The 19582-nt window shown below is 49.9% G+C and overlaps 8 protein-coding genes across 8 annotated transcripts; 4 read left to right on the top strand and 4 right to left on the bottom strand.

The window, feature by feature from the left end:
* Positions 1-85: 85 nt before the first annotated feature.
* On the top strand, positions 86-1364 carry N7458_012171 (uncharacterized protein; the record flags this gene model as incomplete). The annotated part of the gene is made up of 2 exons (XM_056915553.1): positions 86-258; positions 362-1364. 2 exons carry the CDS (start codon positions 86-88, stop codon positions 1362-1364), a joined length of 1176 nt encoding a protein of 391 aa, XP_056760307.1.
* A 157-nt stretch (positions 1365-1521) lies between these two features.
* On the bottom strand, positions 1522-3624 carry N7458_012170 (putative CorA family metal ion transporter; the record flags this gene model as incomplete). Its single annotated transcript, XM_056915552.1, has 4 exons — positions 1522-1615; positions 1676-1729; positions 1785-1837; positions 1897-3624. 4 exons carry the CDS (start codon positions 3622-3624, stop codon positions 1522-1524), a joined length of 1929 nt encoding a protein of 642 aa, XP_056760306.1.
* Positions 3625-5247: 1623 nt separating this feature from the next.
* On the top strand, positions 5248-7732 carry N7458_012169 (sodium:solute symporter family protein; the record flags this gene model as incomplete). The annotated part of the gene is made up of 11 exons (XM_056915551.1): positions 5248-5326; positions 5374-5437; positions 5487-5544; positions 5593-5779; positions 5841-5940; positions 5998-6081; positions 6135-6372; positions 6429-6599; positions 6654-6972; positions 7025-7551; positions 7601-7732. The coding sequence occupies 11 exons, from the start codon at positions 5248-5250 to the stop codon at positions 7730-7732; spliced, it is 1959 nt and encodes a 652-aa protein (XP_056760305.1).
* Positions 7733-7929: 197 nt separating this feature from the next.
* On the bottom strand, positions 7930-9213 carry N7458_012168 (Gfo/Idh/MocA family oxidoreductase; the record flags this gene model as incomplete). The annotated part of the gene is made up of 1 exon (XM_056915550.1): positions 7930-9213. One exon carries the CDS (start codon positions 9211-9213, stop codon positions 7930-7932), a length of 1284 nt encoding a protein of 427 aa, XP_056760304.1.
* Positions 9214-9825: 612 nt separating this feature from the next.
* Positions 9826-12453, bottom strand: N7458_012167 (polysaccharide lyase family 26 protein; the record flags this gene model as incomplete). Its single annotated transcript, XM_056915549.1, has 1 exon — positions 9826-12453. The coding sequence occupies one exon, from the start codon at positions 12451-12453 to the stop codon at positions 9826-9828; it is 2628 nt and encodes an 875-aa protein (XP_056760303.1).
* Positions 12454-13150: 697 nt separating this feature from the next.
* N7458_012166 (putative MFS alpha-glucoside transporter) lies at positions 13151-14770 on the top strand (the record flags this gene model as incomplete). Its single annotated transcript, XM_056915548.1, has 1 exon — positions 13151-14770. The coding sequence occupies one exon, from the start codon at positions 13151-13153 to the stop codon at positions 14768-14770; it is 1620 nt and encodes a 539-aa protein (XP_056760302.1).
* Positions 14771-15008: 238 nt separating this feature from the next.
* N7458_012165 (uncharacterized protein) lies at positions 15009-15841 on the bottom strand (the record flags this gene model as incomplete). Its single annotated transcript, XM_056915547.1, has 3 exons — positions 15009-15098; positions 15153-15361; positions 15409-15841. The coding sequence occupies 3 exons, from the start codon at positions 15839-15841 to the stop codon at positions 15009-15011; spliced, it is 732 nt and encodes a 243-aa protein (XP_056760301.1).
* Positions 15842-16695: 854 nt separating this feature from the next.
* N7458_012164 (uncharacterized protein) lies at positions 16696-19423 on the top strand (the record flags this gene model as incomplete). Its single annotated transcript, XM_056915546.1, has 15 exons — positions 16696-16880; positions 16921-17036; positions 17088-17121; positions 17181-17230; positions 17290-17384; positions 17443-17588; positions 17636-17819; positions 17874-17943; positions 17991-18275; positions 18326-18376; positions 18428-18735; positions 18788-18888; positions 18939-19111; positions 19179-19341; positions 19396-19423. 15 exons carry the CDS (start codon positions 16696-16698, stop codon positions 19421-19423), a joined length of 1989 nt encoding a protein of 662 aa, XP_056760300.1.
* Between the last annotated feature and the right edge of the window lie 159 nt (positions 19424-19582).

Below are 19582 nucleotides of genomic sequence, written 5' to 3'. Positions count from 1 at the left end.
CGCGCTGTGGACCAATACTATCGGGCCGATTACTTCTCTCGGCGGCGCAACCTCAACTTCATCTCCACCTTAACACACGCCTCCAATGTCCTTTGTTCGAGGAGTAGCACGGTCGTGTCGGGCTAGGAAGCCATGTCGACTCACATCAAGAGGCCCTTGGCCTCAACTAAGGCAGTTCAGTTGCACTGCACCAGTCTCTGCGCCACTCACCGCGGACGAAGTCCAAGGAGCACATAAATACTGCGTTTCCCTCCTCTCGTATGCGATACCCCGTTGACCCCTTCACCCCCAGAACCATTGCTCGGACTGCATGAAAATACTGCAAGGAATTACAAGGCTAATTGAATCTCCGCCATTCCAGAAAATATGACCGACCCTCCTACACCCTGAGCACCTTCATCCCACCACACGCTCGATCCTTCTACATCGCCCTGCGCGCATTAAACGTCTCCCTCTCCATGATCCCCGAGACCACCTCCTCGCCCACAATCGGCCTCATGCGCCTACAATTCTGGCGCGATGCTGTAACGAAAATCCTTGCCGGCGCTCCACCCAAGGAACCCGTCGCAATTCTACTTGCCTCCGCCATCTCTGATCTCAACGAGCGCACCGAAGGCCGCACAAGGATCACCAAGGGCTGGCTAACACGCCTTATCAATGCGCGGGAGCAAACTCTCACTAATGACCCTTACCCGAACATTGCGGCTCTCGAGTCGTATGCTGAGAATACCTATTCCACACTGATGTATTTGACGCTGGCTGCGCTACCGATGACATCTGTGACAGCGGATCATGTGGCATCCCACATTGGAAAGGCTGTCGGCATTGCGGCTGTTTTGCGGGGATTGCCGTTGGTTGCGTTCCCTCAGCCGACGCCTCAGTCTCCGAGTGGACCTCCGGCTATTGGGGGCGGTGCGAAACAGGGTGCGGTGATCCTACCTCTGGACATCATGGCGCAGAATGGGGTCAAGGAAGAAGAGGTGTTACGACGGGGTGCTGAGGCTGAGGGTCTTCGTGATGCGGTATTTGCTGTTGCTACGCGGGCGAGTGATCATTTGATCACCGTGGATCAGATGTTGAGCAATCTCCGTGCTGGAAAGGACGTTGGGCACGAATTCGAGCACGAGGGTGAGGAGGGTCATGAGTATGATACTTCTGCGCTTGGTGGGCCTCGGGGTAATGAGACACCCCTGGACGAGGTCAACCGGGCATTTGGTGTCTTCATGCCTGCGATTGCCACACGGTTGTGGCTTGAGCGACTACAGCAGTATGACTTTGACGTTTTCCGTCCTGAGTTGCTCAGTGGAGATTGGAGACTACCTTGGAAGGCCTATATGGCGTTCCGGCGGAAGACGATTGGTTAAGAAAACAGGCATAGCCGTGTATAATACATGTACTAATAGATACAAGAAATGATGATGTCTAGTGCCAAAGCAATTATACAAAAGAGCAAGGGCAATTCTTCCCTCCCAAATGCGGCTGCATAGTGATAGCAAAAGCCAAGCATTGCCAAGACGAAAGTCACCTTTTCTTCCTCTCTCGTCTCTGCTTCCTGGAGCTAATGATAAGGCGTCTCTGTGCGAGCATGACAACATAACGCTGGATCTTATCACGCCTAGAAAAGATGATGTCAGTATTGATGGTGATTAGAGTAGGACGAGAAATCAAGTCTTACATGAGCAAAAGCGTGGTGACAAAGACGAATGGCACAGCGATCTTCCAAAAATATCTGTCAAATGCGTGAGCTTCTGCTCGACCGACGAAGGCCCGTCAAATTTACTTACGAGTCACTGTGATCGATGCCTTCAAACTTTTTAAAGTTCATTCCAAAGTAACCCTGTACTCTTTATCAGCGAACCAAATGGCAGTAGGAGAGGTTCCAAAACCACCACATACCGTTAAAAAGGTCATCGGAAGATACAGGCAGGTGACTATGGTCAGTTGCTTCATACTCTCGTTCTGGTAGGCTCCAATAGTGTTGAAGATCAGATCTATCATGTTATCTGCGGCGCGCCGCATTTGATCATATCCCTCCACAATAGTGATACAATGATCAAGGACATCCCCTAGATAGGTATGGCACATCGTGCTAATCGTGACACTCGAGCCTCCAAAGCTCTTCAGGTTGGGTGTAATGGTGCCAATGGTGGCAGCAGGCTGCTGGAGCTCGGGCTCACCAGGCGTTGAAATCGGGCTGAACATCGCCTTTCGCAGGGCGCCAAAGCCTGGGGTAGCAATTGGGTCGGATCGATGATCACGGAGTGCATTGATCACGGCTACCATTGGCTGCATCGAATTCCGCAACACCGCGATCTCAGATGTTAGAATATAGAGGCTTTTTGACTGATCTATGTCCGGATCGGTCAAGACCCCAAGCTCGAGGTCGCCAATTGCATCTTGATAGGCCATGGTAACTGGAATGGCAAGATCGATGACAGCATCCAGAATGGCTTGCAGAAGCATACTAGCATCGCATGACTGCCGAAGAATGGTCTCCGGTGAGCTGAGGCGTCGGACAATGGGGGCTTCGATATCGTCTGCACTGTTTTCGAAGAACGATGTGACGGTGTTGTCGGCATGCAGGAAAACTGAAACTTGCTCCAAGGTAACACATAAGCCCTTGGACGCTAGCACAGCGTGTCGTTCCATAAAATCGATCCGATCCTCGTTCGGGCCCCCGCGAAAGCGCTGGAGTGTTCTGGCAGTGGCTGCTCGGGCAGGAGCAATATTCCCAAACTGGGACGCGCGTTTTGAATTTGATCGCCTTGGACCAGGGCGAACACTGGCTCCTACCGTCGCCTTCCCTTTTTCGTTCTTTGATCGATTTTGAGACCAGAAGATATCTTTCAGGGCATCAAAGATAAGACGTCGTTTGGTCAAATGTTTCATCGACACAGAGCTCTTATCGCTCACAACAGAGCTCTTGCGCTCCTTGCCGCCCCATTCATGTCCGTTACCCTCGTCCTCGGAGTCACTGCTATCCGCTTCTTGGAGCTTCACCAGCTTCTGCAATGTTAAGGCAACAAATGCGTGGTCCGAGTACCAATCAGCCTTCGTCCGGTTGGTAGTGTGGACAATATCCTCGATTGCCAGTCGATGTAGCCCTTTATGACTGCCGACGCATTTGATCACATCCCAGCTTAACCCATTCACATTGATCCACCGGCATTGTACCCAAGGCTCTCGCTCACGGGAGAGGAATTGCGGAAGTGTCTCGTTGTCAAGTTCATATTGTCGCATTTCATGCTGCGAAAAGTCCACCACGGTGATCTCGCACTCCCGCTGTAGGTCGCCCGGCACGTTCGACGCCCATTCCGAGCTGTATGCGGGTAGAGGTTTCGTTGGGTCGATACCTGGTTCCGTGCCTGGCTGCCAATTGATCTCACTTAAAAAGCCTTCCGGATGGTATGACCGTGCGGTATTGGAGCGTCGCGCTCGGCGCTTGGCTGTATCGGTGGAATTGACTCTGGCTGCTGCGGTGGTGAACGCATCGGTGACGGAGCCCTCCCGTCTCATGGGTGAGATCGGGGAATTTGGTGATTGGTGACCGGCCTCGAGGTCGAGCACTTGAAGGGTATCTGGTTTAGGCGCGCGTTGCGCGTAGTCAAGCGAGTGGACGCTCATAGTGACGGAGGATCAGTCGGGCGTGTTGTGTGCTGTCGTAATGGTCGGATGGGAGGGTCCTCGGCGGTCTCGACAGACCTTGCCCCTTGAGACAGACCGAACCAAATGCTCTAGTCGCAGTGATACATCGATAGAGGGACGAAACAGAGTCTGAGATTGCAATTTGCAATGACGGGGGTTGAATCGTGGCTGTCAACGCGATACAAGCATCGCTGGGACGGGAAACATGGTTGGTGGCTGCGGGGAAATGACGTTAAGGGAACTTGGAAGTTGGACAGGACCCTGGATCGTCGCCCACTGCAGGATTGTGCTTCGAAATTTTGATTTGTTCGTTCTGCCTGTGATCTGCTCCTTCGTGAATTGAAGAAAAGAAGGGCGAACGTGCACTTGGAAAGGGGGAAAGCCGACCGAACCTGCAGTCCCAGAGTTAGGGAAATGCCAACGCCTCGGCCGCTGCCCGTTCAGGTCCAGCAGTGACCCGCTGGGTCTTAACCAGCGGAAGGCTCCTTTGGGACAGCCCCTCGATCAGGAACTTAAAAGTTGAGAACAGTTGAATCCATATATTTATCATCAATCTGTTAATCTCCCATATACTGTATGGCCAGCAGAATGTCGGTGGGTCGATTCCTGCAGGCGAGGCTAATGGCTAACCCACACGATGCAGCCGATCCGATTTGCTCCAGCACTGGGAGTATTCCAGCCGCCATTGTTGCGGCAATTACAGTCGCCAGGCGGTTATTAGACGAGACGCCGAGGCATCTTATCAAATATTCACCCTCTCTGGATCACGCGAGCGCATAAGGCGAACCAGGTCTAACCTCTTCGCAGTCAGCTCCAGCAGACTAGCTCTCCCGATTGAAGGTCTTTCAAAGGTAGGTTTGGACGGCAGGGGGTCGCTAACATATGACGGAGATACTAACAGGACCTTTCACCAGCATTTGATAATCCAAATTTCTGAGAGTGGAAGAGAACCTTGTGAACCAGCGGTAGAGTCCTTTGCGCAGAATCAGAACAAGCGTCTCTATACAAGACTGGGAGATACCATGTAGGGTTGACTAAAGAATGGGTCATGTATCCATAGTTAACTAGTTGGTGAGCATGGTATGACTGAACAATAGCGGATGGAAAGGAAATCGTCATCAAACTGAAGAAGCAATAGGTGGCCTGCGAAGTTGATTCTCAAAGCACTGGCGATACATGGACCCTAGGCTAGATCACATATCTCGGATTGTTCTAGAATACCCCTGGCGTGACTCTGCATAATTTCAGGATTGGCACTGGCCAAATGGGGACTTAGATTATCCAGCCGTGCTTGCACCATTTTAGCGGCTTCTCTACAAAAATGACGAGAAAGCTTCGCGATGAAGCACAGTAAGCACGCCATTTTGTTGGCAGCTCCAATTTAAGCACGAACACGACACAAATTTTCTCTTTTTAGATGCCAGAAAGAGTAATTGTGAAAGACAAGCTGCCATAGTGGAAATGAATCTGCATTATTACACTCAGTTAGTCTCGGCCGATATTTCTGAAGCAGGTATAAGAGTCATGGTAAAGATCGTAGCCGGCGCCTTAGTATTGTGTTTGCTCACTCTGTTCTGAACTATTTCTTCAGCATCGTAAACCATGTCTCAAATTTCTCCCCCTTTGTCACAGGGTGTGGGATATGGGGTTGTGATTGGAGTTGGGTTAGCATTTGCGACAGGTAGGTGATGAGCAGATGGAATTCGAGAAGATACTAATTGAACAAAGGAATGATGGTGGTCACCAGAATATTGAAGAAAACAGTCGGTGAAGACAATTCAAAAGTTGAAACGTATGCTCAGCCCCAGTCAAGATCGAAGATCTCGTCTAATGTTGACAAGATTCATGGTTGCCAATCGGTCTGTTGGCACTGGCTTAGTGGCCTCGGCAGTTGTCTCGGTATGTCTGGGTGACAGCTTTCAAAGGTTAATTCTGACTGCATTCTAGTCATGGCTCTGGAGCACAGCTTTACTTAGTGCCGTTTTGGTAGCCTATCAATACGGCATCAGTGGTCCCTTTTGGTATGCGGCTGGGTGCTCGCCTATGATCGTGTGTTTTGCATATCTCGGGACTGTCTGCAAGAGACGTGTACCTAGCGCGCATACCGTCTTGGAAATTATCAAGATTCGATATGGTTAGTGTTCATCCCAACATCCTTATCCTTGAATTTTGTCAACACTGATGATATTCCTCAGGGACCCTTGCTCACCTGAGCTTTACTTTTTTGGCGGTGGTCAACAACCTGTTTAACACCATCAATATGATTCTCGGAGCTTCATCAGCCATTACATATCTGTCAGTCCGTCAAAAAAGCTCAAAATCTACCAGTGGAAAGAGTGCTAATTTATCCAGCACTGGAATGCACATCATGGCGTCTACATTTTTGCTACCGCTTGGGGTCGTCATCTATACTCTGACAGGCGGTATCAAAGCGACGTATGAGTTAGCCTATTTCTATTGAGAAATTCACAACGCTAATTGAGCCCCAGATTTTTGACGGACTATATACACACGTTCATCATTCTGATTTTATGCTGCTATTTGACCCTCAAAGCGTTGACTAGTCCAGAGGTTGGCTCAATTGGAGGACTCTATGATCTCGTCGTTGCAGCTCAGCCAAATCACATTGTCGATGGAAACTATCAAGGATCACTCTTGACCATGACATCCCAACAGGGGATCTTCTTTGCAATTATCCTGTTGGTGTCAAATTTTGGAGCCGTCATTGTTGGTGTCTCATTCTGTTGCTACCATGCTTGTGAAGTGAGACTAACTGTGTATAGATGGACACTGGGTACTTCACGAAAGCCTTCGCTGCATCACCGGAAGGTGTTGTTCCAGGCTATGTAATTGGAGGAATATCTTACTTCAGTGTACCCTGGGCTCTTGGGACTGTGATGGGTATGGTTGCCCTTGGATTAGAGACCACAAAGGCGTTTCCGACATACCCCAGAGTAAGTCCAGCCGGTGAACCGATCATGTTCAGAAAGCTAATATTTTAATTTCAGACAATGACCAGTACAGAGGTGACAAATGGACTGGCATTGCCTTATGCAGCGATCGCAGTAGCTGGCAAAGGAGGCGCGGTGGCCACGCTTTTGATGACTTTCATGGCGGTCACATCTACGCTGTCAGCACAGGTAATTGCCGTATCCTCGATTGTGGCTTTTGACGTCTACCGGACCTATTTCAACAGGAGCGCAACAAACAAGGAAGTGATCCTCTGGAGCAGAATAGGCGTGATTCTGTTTGGTCTGGTTGCAGCGGGTCTAACCGCTCTATTCCACTATGTTGGAATTGACATGGGCTGGACACTATACATGATTGGTACCCTCGAGAAACTCATGTTTACTAGATATTTGCTGACTGGATGCCACAGGAGTGATAACTTGCCCAGGGATTTTTCCACTCGTCTTGTCGATTCTTTGGAGAAAGCAAAGTCGTCTGGCGGTCATTGCATCCGCCTATCTTGGGCTGTTGACAGGCCTCGCTGTCTGGATTGGCACAGCTCATCGCTACTATGGCTCTGTCACTGTTTCTTCAACAGGACAAACACTTCCATGCATGTACGGCACAATTGCATCTGCATTCAGCCCTGCATTATACTCTGTACTCATCACATTGTTCGCGCCGGAGAACTTCGACTGGACATCGCTGGGCAAGGTCAGCCTGGCTGTCGCTGCAGTGGATGGGATCGATGAAGATCACGATAGATCTTGTACTGATACAGACGTCCGGAAGAACTCCCATATTACTCAAACCAATGAAGCTCGCGACGATGCTTCTGATGTCATCCAAAGAAGGGGGTCACGGTATGCGTTATTTTGGGCCATAGCTACCTTCCTGGGCCATTGGGTTCTCTGGCCACTTCCGATGTATGCCGCCAAATTCGAGTTTAGCAAAGGAGTAAGTCATTTTCGAGTCAAGAAGATGATCATCTGCTAACATCTTCTAGCTTTTCATTGCATGGATTGTTGTGGCTGAGATCTGGCTGTGGGCCACGTTGTTGACTGTTGGCGTTTATCCTTTGTGGAATGGACGCCATAAAATACTGCTCATCGCGCAGAATATCATTTCTGGCGCATAGGAAACTCGCTGTGAATATGGATGACGGTCCCCAATTTGAAAAAAATGCACATACACCATCATAATCACTTCATGAATGTTGAAAGCCAAAAATTGGATGTGAAAGTGCGATTCCACTAAGTTCTATTTCATGTACATCTATTTCCATCTGCTTATTTCACCCGAGCATGGCCACAATCTATCGCCTGATTTCCCTGTCTAAAATTGTACCAAATCCTTAACTTGAACTACCTGCCCAGTACGAATGGCCTTATTTGCTGCAATACCTGTCAAGATCGACATTGCCCCATCGACATGCGAGGCGGCGCGATGAAGCCTGTCGGCCGCAGGCGTCCCGAACAAATCATTGAGTAAAACAGGGTCCCCACCACCGTGGCCACCTTCCCCCTCGACGATTGGAACATCATAGGGTGGCGCAAACATGGGATGCACGGTGATTTTCGTATGAGCCACGGCGCCCTCTTGAGATTGTTCACCACCAGCATTGACGTACGACTGTTCCAACACATCCATTTCCAGACGTCCCTTTGTACCATTGAAGCTAACGCGGAATCCTTCCCACGGGCAGTATGCGACGAGGCTGTAGGTCAAGATCGCGCCGGATTGATAGCTGACCAACACGCCCATGGTATCTTCGATGTTGATTCCGTCACCGAATACACTTTGATCTCGATAATACCCGTCTTCGTGTTCTGCATCGAGATACATTGCTTTGAGCTGAGGGTGGTCTTCCATGTGGAGAGCAAATGGGTCATTTGCTGCGGCAGGACTGCCGTGGGCTCGTGAGTAGAATTTGGTCTCTCCACGAAGCTCAGCATTCTCCTTGCCGTAGAATTTCAAATCACCCTGTGCAAAGACGGTCGCAGGACGACTGCCTAGCCAGAAATTGACTAGGTCAAAATGGTGCGTAGACTTGTGTACCAGAAGCCCTCCACTATTGCGCTTGTCTCGGTGCCAGCGGCGGAAGTAATCTGCCCCGTGCTGGGTGTTGAGCAGCCATTCGAAGTGGACAGAAGTGACTTTTCCAATAGTATTATCCATCAACAGCTCTCGGACTTTGGTGTTGTGAGGAGCGTATCGATAGTTGAATGTAACTCGAAGTTGTCGATTGGTGGCTTTGACGGCATCAAGAATCATCTGGCATTTGATCTCATCCACCGTCATCGGCTTTTCACTGAGAACATTGCATCCCAATTCCATTGCTCGGATGATATATTGATGATGAGCTCGGTCAATCGTCGTGACGATGACTGTATCGGGCTTGGTTTCTTCGATCATTCGATCGAAATCAATCGCTTTGAAGGTCGGCAATCGTGGAAGACCTAACTCTTGCACTCGATCATTGGCGACATCCATGCGAGTTTGATTGGTATCACAGAATGCGACAAGAGTTGCCGTATCTTTAAAGTCCCGAACAATTGCACTGTAAAAAAATGAGGCCCGGCCTCCAGTGCCGACGACAGCATATCTGGTAGGAGCCATGTTGGATTCCGAAAGTCTGCCAGAGCAATGGTATGAAGATTTTGGGAGATTCAGAATAACAAAGTAGAAACAACGATCTTGTTTGGCAAGTCAAACTTTTTTTTTTGTCAACTAATTCATGTCGCCCTCGGCTTGCTGTTGGTCACGCTGTACCCCTCATAAACTTAGAAAAGATCTTCCCCGCAAAATTCAGTGGCTTGTAATTTTTCCATCAATAGGAGGCCATGCATGAACAAAATCAGCCCTGAGATTCCCTGGGACCAAAAAGCTACCCCACAAGGGTCAGTGGATCGGACCTCCTCTTCAAGTATACTTTCGGGGCTGCGGGTCAATGAGAACCGACCCTAAAGTGTATGTTTAGTGTTGGGGGCCAGCTGACAGCTTGGTGGGTTCCGATGCCATGAATGTGGCTGTAAGGCAAGGATTACACCTTTGACTTGGCGAGAAACTTGGTGAGACGGTTTGATAATTAATTATACAACTTGACTGAAAGAATCTATGTAAGCATATGGCGTTGCCTATGTCCGAGAATTTCTTTAAAACAATGTAGATTCATCTAGTACGAAGGTTTCAAGACTAGTCAACTTCAAATCCATCACCTATACTAAACGTCTATTTCAAAAATTTCCCAATGCTCCCAAGATTGGAGATAGCAGATACCCCATACCGAGCAGCTTCGTTAGTCCTAATCCATGGAACTTCTTCACCCTCAGTGAAGTATTCGGGAGCTGTACACTTGATCACTCTCCAATCATGATCACCTCTGTAGCCATCAGTGTTGAAGAATTGGTTCCACGCAGCATGCGCCAGCTTTTCATCATCTTGTTCAACCGCGGCAAAGGCCGTGAGAGTAGAATGACTCTGTCTCCATGTGGCGTGGGAGGGGAACTCGAACCCAAACTCTTCACGCTGGACATCCGGTCCTCCATTGTAAGCCCGGCAGTATGCAAGCCACACTTTCATGAATCGTCCAGTAGTGTCTGGAACTTCTTCACGTGCGAAATGGAAGAGCTCGGCGATGACCTCGGGGAACCCGAAAAGCATGGATAGGTGAGAGATGGCATACTCTGGAGTCGGCGGGAGGCACTCTCGCACCTCTCCGGTGTTTGGGTTCAGTAGGATCGCGTTATTCCCAATACCATGCTTGAGCCCAGCGATACCATCAAGTAGTTTGATAAGGAGATCCCTATAGTGGGCCCATCCCTCGGAGCGTCGCTCCCACGCAGTAAGCCAGGCCGCGATAAGGGCTCCACAGTCCAGACCAATGTTTGTCATGGCGAACCCTTGGGGAATACCGGCATGTTCCTGGACTTTGCGATGTGAGTCGAGTACTAGCAAGGTATTCTGACAATCTTGGAGTTCGGCTATCAAGTCACCAGTACGCTCATCTCCGGTCAAGTAAAAGTAAATCCGGCGGTAAAGCACATTGGATATACGAAGCTGCTTCGAGCTGTCGCTGAAGTGTTGAACGCCATGTCGAGTACCGAAGCCTTTGAACTTTCCAGAATGATAGACATCAACTTCGCCGGTGTGTCGAGTCATAGCCTCTGCCATTTTGAACACATCGGCTCTTCCGGTCTGGAGGAAGTAAAGCCACAGCCACAGATCTGTCGAAAGCTCGGAGTTGTCCCACGCATACCCGCCGACATCATATCTCCAAGCATGTCGATAAGGGTCATAGGTATGCTGTACATCTCCATGATCCCAGAATCCGTACCAACGCTGTTGCTCAACCTGTCCATGGTAATAGTTGAACAATAGCGAAAGCCTATCCTCAATCTCAGCGCGTTGGTGCGATGGCTTCACACCCAGGGTCTGAGAATCTGGAGCCCAGCAGCCGGCAAATGCGCCTGAGGACTGCAACTGTCCTACAGTGGCAACCAAGTGGGGTGGCTCACGAACCAGGGAAGAGAATGAACTGAGGTCTTCGTTCGATGGGGTATGAAGGAAAGGTCTCAAAAAGAGCTGATTGGTTCTTCCAATTCCATTGGCAGTGACGAAGCCAGGCTCATAGTCCTCATAAGTCACATCAAGAGCTTGCAGTTGCTTCTGATAGGTATCGAGGCCCAGTCCGTCATGATACGGAGATGTATCCAGGGGCTCTGCCAGTGGTGAATATAGCCACACAGTGATAGATCCTTCCTCGGTGGTCAAGTGGTCCAAGTCGAGCTGGGTGGGGTACCGCTCCCAGAAGTCGGACATTCCGACCGCAAGACCTCCAGTAGAAGCTGATCCAATGTATGCAGTTCCATCGGCTCGTCCACCGCCAGTGACTTTGACCCAGGAGCATCCTGGCTTTGTCCGTTTCTTGATCGTGAAGCCATCGGAAGACAGCTGAGCGAGCGAGTAAGAGCCCCATGAGGGAATATACGAGAGTCCTTCAGTGAGGTCTGTTCTAACCCACTCGGCTTCTCGCAGGTTGACTTCTCGTCCCGATGTTTGATCAGTCCGGTTTGCAACAGTCGGGCCATGCCGCAATCCGGAAAGCCCCTTTACTTCCTCTTTCAAGACACCTCCACCAGATCCACCTAGTCTCACGTGGCGATTGTATAGCTCGGTGTGCCCAAGCGGAACATTAAACCGTAGGCCCAGGGAAGTAATAGCCTTGTCTGGGTCTAGATCGTGGATGAATGAGTGGAGGACTCTGATCGAAGCACTGTGAGAGTACACATAGAATCGAATATCGAAGGGGAGATGTGTGTTGTGACTTCCATCTTCCACGACACCAGAAACTTTGATCAGCGCCCTGCTGGGAGTGGAGTTCTCCACATTCACTGCACTGACTCGCGCTCGGTACTCTTTCTCATTAATCGACGCGACCACCGTGGCCGCAGAGCAGACCGTCTGCCCATTGATATCGAGTTGCTCGAGAATCGACGAGCTGCCAGATGCTGCGAACCTCAGATACAGTCCACTTGGAGAAGCCACCGACAGAGATGACTCTTGCTGTTCGATTGTGATGCTCGCAGTGGGTTCCGGTGGATGTGACACGCCTTGGACGGTATACTCATCCGAATAGTCAATGTTACCACTAACCGAATGAGCAGTCCATCTGACCGAGCCATCCGCCCAGTAAGCGAGCTCACGCGAGTCAAGAGGCCATTGGGCATCCTTCGCTTCGATCACGAATTTCTGGCCTGGCTGATAGAGGCCCCTTGGCCACGGCATCCCAAAAGAAACGCCATCCGATAGGGCGTGGGGCCCGTTTCCAGACAGCCAACGTAAATTAGCCGACGACATGACTGCCAGCAAAGGGAAATTCGGATCAACTGGGGAAGCGACTTGTACTTCTTCGTGGCGTTGGGTGGCGCTCGGACCTCGTAACTAAGCAATCCAGGACAAGACAGCCAAGACCGCGGAATGTATAGAATAGACAAGGGGAGATACGAAGGGTGGGCGGGTTGAAGTCAGAAAGGTGGATAGTTATACTAATGGCATCACGCAATTGGAGCGGGGCCAGTAAGCGAGAAAGGACTCAATATCGGTCGTATAGTCTTACCAAGCAAAGATGAAGCGGCAAAACGGCATCGCCGTATGATGTTGAACTAAGTTGTTTACATTAGCCTTTCCCTTTGACCTCGTTAAACTCTGGCACCACTCGGTGCAGCTGATAGCGATCCGACACCTGAGATTTCGGTCTATTCCAGTCCGAAATGACAGGGATGAAGTCTCAATTTCGGTCCATAATTGGCCCGTTAGACCGGGTAAACCACGGCGCTGACCCCGTCTGGGGGATTTGCCCCCACCGAAAGTCTAAGTCTATCTCCACGCGGTCTGGGGATGCGGAGAAGACTAGTGGAGGGTGGAGGAACCGTGCCCTACAAAGAGCCCCAAGCAGTCCGTGGAATGTGGGGAGAATCACTCCATTTTTTATTTTGCATTCGACGACAACCTCTTCTCTCCCATATCGCCCTTTTGGCACTCATCACCTATCGAGATGGCCGAACATCAGGAGGACGTCAATGACCAGGCCACCACAAGGGTGATCCGCGAGAAAGATGAGGAGACATTTGAGAATCTCGATGACACTCTCAAGGGCGCCCAGAGGGCCACCGAGGACGAGCATGGCATGAGCCTGAGAGAGGGTATTCGCAAGTACCCCAAGGCTGTCTTCTGGTCAATTTGGTTCTCCTCTGCTCTGATCATGGAAGGTTTTGATCACGCCTTCGTCACCGGTTTCTTTGCCTTCCCTGCCTTCCAAGAGCACTACGGCACGCTACAGAAGGATGGAACCTATCAAGTCCCCGCCACCCTGCAGTCCGCCATCGGCAATGGTGTCAATGCCGGAGAAATCATCGGTCTTCTGCTGAACGGTATTCTCGCTGATCATTTCGGTTACCGCTGGGTCATGATCGGCTGTCTCTTCCTCATGATGGCATTCATCTTCCTCCAATTCTTTGCCACCAGCATCTACATGTATCTCGGTGCTGAGGTCCTCCTCGGTCTCCCATGGGGCGTGTTCCAAACATTGACCACCACATATGCCGCCGAGGTCTGCCCGAACGTCCTGCGGCCCTATCTGACAATGCTTGTGTCGCTTTGCTGGAGTATTGGCTATTTGCTTGGAACTGGTGTCCTGCGTGCGTTCCTGTCCTCGACTGGACAGTGGGCTTATCGCATTCCCTTCGCGCTTCAGTGGATCCTTCCGATCCCTCTTGCGATCGGAATTTACCTGGCTCCCGAATCGCCATGGTGGCTTATTCGCAAGGGTCGCACCGAAGATGCAGGCAAAGTCGTCCGTCGTCTGCGGGCCAAGGACAGCAATGAAGATGAGATTGCCGATACCGTGGCCATGATGGTACAGACCGTCAGAATTGAGAATGAGATGCAGGCTACTAGCACCTATTGGGACCTGTTCAAGGGTGTCAACCTACGTCGTACCGAGATCACCGTCTTCACCTACCTCATTCAAGAGCTGTGTGCTCCCCTCGTTGCGTACATCGTCTACTTCCTCGAGCAAGCTGGCCTTGCTCCAAGTGCCTCATTTGACTTTGGCATGGGAGAGTACGCTCTGGCTATTGTCGGTGTCTTTGTCGCTTGGTTCCTCGTGCCCCGAACTGGTCGCCGCACCTTGTTGCTCTGTGGTACTGCCTTCATGACTGCTACAACATTTGTGATCGGCTTCATGGGTATCCCGAGCATCAAGACTCACCCGAACATCGGTTATGGAATTGGTGCTATTCTTCTCGTGGAATACTTTGTGTTCTTTATCACCATCGGTCCGATCATCTACACTATTGTCACTGAAATTCCGTCGAACTTCCTCCGCAACAAGAGCGTCGTCCTTGCCCGTGCTGTTTACAACGTTGCCGTTCTCGTCTACGGTCAGCTGGTGCCGCACATGATGCAGAAGGCGGCCTGGAACTGGGGTGCAAAGTCTGGGTTCTTCTATGGATCTATCATGGGACTTGGTTTGCTCTGGGCATACTTCCGTCTCCCCGAGACCAAGAACCGCACCTTTGCTGAGATGGATATTTTGTTCAAGAACGAAGTTAAGGCTCGTGACTTTGCGAAGACTAAGGTAGATATTGCCAGTGAGACTGTTTCTCGGGATTGAGAGGGGTCACATATCCTTGTCTACTATATACTTTCAGGTTCGAGCAATAATTATATTCGATCTCCACCATTGAATTCCCAGAGAGTAGCTACGAGTCTAGATAGTAATCATTCCTCCCTTGCTCGGGGCTGTCGGTATATATGTTGCAAGAGAAAGGCCTTGTTTCCGCTCGAGCAATGAACATATTCTAGTATAGCATTTTTAATGGACGCTAAACCCTATCCTGCTGTGAGATATTTCACCATGTCTCCGAATATGTTCGCAGATCTATCTCGTGTGTGAAAGAGGTTCTTGGTTGCGTGTGCAAGAACCAATACGACTCCGCAATCTAGAGGTAGTCAGTATGCAAGCAGACTTACATTTGCAGGTTCAGGAAGCTCACCCAGTTAGGATCGATTTTGGAATCAGGAATGTCTGGGCTATATCCCTTGGTCTTCTCGGTGTCGATAATGCCATCAATGATAGCATGGGAGACATGAACGCCTTTAGGACCGAATTCGCGTGCGAGCGATTGGGACATAGCACGGATTCCAAATTTGCTCATCGCGAACCCGGAAAGTCCAGATCCTCCCTTGAGCGCTGCTGTGGCACCTGAAGCAAGTTAGAAACGAATATAGAGTCCTAGTGGCGTGACTAACCTGTGAATATAAAAGTGGGTGGGTATTGCGCTTCTTTCACATTCAGCATATAAGGCAGCGTCGCCTGTGCAAAATTAAAAGCGCCCTTGATAGACGGTTCAAGACTACCCAGAAACTCGTCTGAGCTTTGCTCCAAGAACGGCTTTCGCACAAATTTGCTAGCCACATTGTAGACTGCCGCCGCAATGTTGATATCAGAACCAAAGTGGGCTTTGACCTGATCCATAGTCGAGGTCATTCCCGAAGGACTCGTCACATCGGTTGGAATACCGATTGCTGAACCACCGTTTTGCGTGATCTCCTGTGCGACGGGATCTAGGGATTGTTGCGACCGAGCCAGGAGGACAACTGGATAGGCCTGTGCAAAGCGACGGGCAATGGCACTGCCTGTACCAGGGCCGACTCCGGCGATGATGGCAATTAACTTGGGCATGCTTGATTTGTGCACTGCGCTTGGCAGATACTACTAAGACTTCTCGGGCTATCGACGTTGCTTTATACATATGCTCTAGGGTATTGATGATATCATCATTCCAGCGACAAAGTGTGGTCTGTGCGCACTTATCATTGCCTCGGTTAGTATTGCAAGAGATGTGAAGAGATCTGCTTAGAACCAAAATCAAAAGTATACAAGAGAGTCTGTACGGGGTTTCGGAACTCCGAATGGTGATCTTTAGTAATTGGTCATGTAAATGGGGACGTTGGGCTTGAAAAGAACGCCAAGATTACTTACTCACGATCTCAGTTTCCGGGTCATGGCCCACTTTTTGAACACTCGATCTTGCAAGATTCACGAAAGGTCGTCACAGTAAAGGTAATCTTTAGTAACTCACCTGCGCTCAGGTTTGAATATTTCAACTGCGTCTTGCCCGCTTTTTGGTGAAATCACATCTAAAACAACGATGTTGTTCACTACCGCCTGCGCTGTTAGAAACCTAAGGTTCCTATCCTAAACTGAGCGTGGTGATGGGAATGTCCTGGACTCGCGAAATATATATTTGAGAATTGCGCATCTTTGCACCAGACAAGGCCCATGAATAACCGGACCTAGTGCACAGTACCATAATATCAAAAGGAGCTGAGTCGCCTTGTGGGATTTTTAACTTAATTCTGGCTAATGGGGAGAAAACTCGTATGGATCTATCTTTGGACCACCCAAGCAACTAAGAAGGTGAGCGACAGGCCACCGCGGAAGCTATCAGTGCCAAGTTCACGATGCGAAGAGAAAGGCCATGATGTGACACAGTTGGACCCCATCGCAGCCTTCCCTTTTCTCCAATTCCAATCATGCCCGAGGCACAGTTGAACTGGGGCGGGGGTTCAACAGGGTCCAACTGCGGATCAACACCGCTGTGGGGCCTTTTGGCAGGGGTTGATTGGCTTGCGGAGAAAGTTGTGGCAGCTTGGCGATGTACACTCCTCAACCCTCCAGAAAATCCGGGGACTCGCCCTTTTAACCTCTTCAACCCCCGGTCAATGCCATTGAGAACTGTCAGTGCTACTATAACAAAGCCACAGCTACTCTGATATCATGACAAGGGACAACAAAAGGCCTCGCTACGACGAGGACGCGAATGGCGATGATGCCCGCTTGAGTTCCGCTGCTGAAGGCTTTTTTGAAGCTCTCTGTGAGTTCGGCGTTCCCAAGTCCTGAATGGTGTCGCTAATCTTATTTGAAGCTGAGGCTGGAGTTACCCATTGCTTTGTCAATCTGTAAGTCGAATGTCCATATACTGATCGGCAAAAGTGGGATGATTAACATAGTTAAACAGGGGGAGTGACCACCCTGCCATGCTAGAGGCCATGATCAAAGCGAAACAAGGTCCGTTCAGAACAGAAAGCATGAATAGGAGCATTGTCTTCTAATACCACTGAGTACAGAAAACTCAACCACGTTTCCCAACATCATCACTTGCCCTTCGGAATTGGTTGCTCTCTCCGCGGCCCTTGGCTATGCCCAGGTCACTGGGATTCCCGTATGAATCATCTCTTGTGTCCACAGTTTCTCTGTAGTAATGCACTAACTTAAAACAGCAATGTGTTCTTGTTCATGTTGACTGCGGCACCCTAGCATTGGGTCAATCCATCCACAATGCCTCGGTCGGCCGAGTCCCAGTTCTCTGCTTTGCGGGTCTCAGCCCTTTCACCCAAAGAGGTGAACTGATGGGCTCAAGAACAGAGTATGCGATTCAACCTCTTGTCACAGCCATAAGCTAACATTTCATAGGTTCATCCATTGGCTGCAAGATGTGCCTGACCAGGCGGCAATTCTCCGTCAATATTGCCGGTATTCCGCGGAAATCAAGACAGGGCGCAATATCAAGGAGATGGTCAACAGAGCCTTGCAATTTTCCATGTCGGATCCCAAGGGCCCAACATATCTTATGGCTGCTCGAGAAGTTTTAGAAGAAGTAAGTCTCTGGTTAAAGTTTGAAAATAATGGAGAATCTGACAAGAATCTACAGAAAGTGGACCGGAAGTATCTCGAAGCAGAAACCCTGACACCTGTTGTGCCTAGTGCCCTGCCCGAGTCAGGTAAGAAACCTTGTCTCTGAGCCACTGTACTTATCTGACAAGTACAGAGGTCGAATTGATTGCGACAACTCTGATGAGCGCAAAGCGACCGCTTGTTATCACTACTTATCTTGGTCGAAACCGCAACGCCCCTCCTCTGTTGGAAGAACTTTGCGACAAGCTACCGATTGGTGTGGTCGAGATGGTTGGGTCCGACGTTTGCATCAGAAACGACCATGAAGCCTATCTGGGCGTGACTGTTACCACGCACCCAGCAGTTCTCGAGGCCGATGTAATCCTAATTTTGGATTGCGATGTGCCATGGATTCCTACCGCGGGTAAACCCCAAAGAGGTATGGTTTTCTCTGGCATTTGTAGACATCTGCTAACTGGCAGGCAAAAGGAACCAAGATATTCCACCTCGACGTTGATCCACTCAAGCAGCAAATGCCATGTAGGTCTTGGCATCTGTCCACTCAGTACCTCTCTAACAGTCCATAAACAGTGTTCTCCATCAACGCTATCCGCCGGATCAAAGTCAGCTGCGAGCTTGCCCTCAGACAGCTCAATGCCTTCTTAGATCAACAGAACCTCAACAAAGCAGACTATGCCGTGCAGTTCGAGGCTCGCGCAACACGCTACACAAAATGGCGAGAGGAGCTTCGCAGCTTGCAATACCCGCCCGAGGATGGTGTGATTAGCGTGCCGTATCTTACATCTCGTCTACGACAGCATGTTCCCCAAGATACAACTTTTGTCATGGAGGCCGTCACCAATGCCGGACTACTGATACATCACCTTAACTTGGTGAAGGTAGGCCATGCCCTTACACCCACTACGCCTTTTATCTGACAATATACTGTAGCCGGGAAGTCTCGTTGGCAGTGGAGCTGGTGGTCTCGGTTGGGGTGGTGGTGCCACTCTGGGAGTGAAACTGGCCCAGCCCAATTCTTTCGTCTGTGGAATGTGAGTAACCCCCTATCTGTTGTCTTAAGAAAATACTGATACCATGTCAGCGTTGGAGACGGGACGTATCTCTTCTCGCAGATGGAGAGTGTCTACTGGATCGCCAGACGCTATGATATTCCTTTCCTACTGATCGTCTTGAATAACGGGGGCTGGAACGCACCGAAAGTGTCGGCTCTTCTAGTTCACAATAATGGATTGGCATCAAAGTCCAACAGGAAAGGTTCGTCAACTTATTGCCTTCACTTGGTTGGGAAGTCTGCGGCGGAAGCTGACAATCTCTCACGTAGATCTCAATATCTCCTTTGAACCATCGCCTGATTATCCAGGCATTGCCACGGCTGCTGGTAACGCCTGGGGCGCTACGGTCAAGGTGCAAAGCGAGTTGGATCAAGCCTTGCAAGAGGGAACCAGGATTGTCCAAGAGGGTAGATGTGCTGTCATTGAGGTTGCGTAAGTGGAAAGAGCCCTTTTTTGTCCAAAATGAACACTAGCTGACTTCACTAGGGTTCCTTCGATTTGGAAAGAGACATGAGATCGGGAGAGTGGAGGTCATACCCATTCCGTGAACTAAGGACCTTTAGGTTCAAGAATAGCCATCTACCGTGCGAGACGAATACTTTGCTTCAAGCCAAATCTTGCAGATGCATGTGCATTTTGTACACTATCGTCACCTAACAGTTAAACACTTCCG

The sequence above is a fragment of the Penicillium daleae genome (genome assembly GCF_028827525.1).
Source record: "Penicillium daleae strain IBT 16125 chromosome Unknown utg000009l_segment0_segment0, whole genome shotgun sequence".
Lineage (NCBI taxonomy): Eukaryota > Fungi > Ascomycota > Eurotiomycetes > Eurotiales > Aspergillaceae > Penicillium > Penicillium daleae.
The sequence above is the reverse complement of the archived record's forward strand: the minus strand, read 5'-3'. Positions and strand labels throughout refer to the sequence as shown.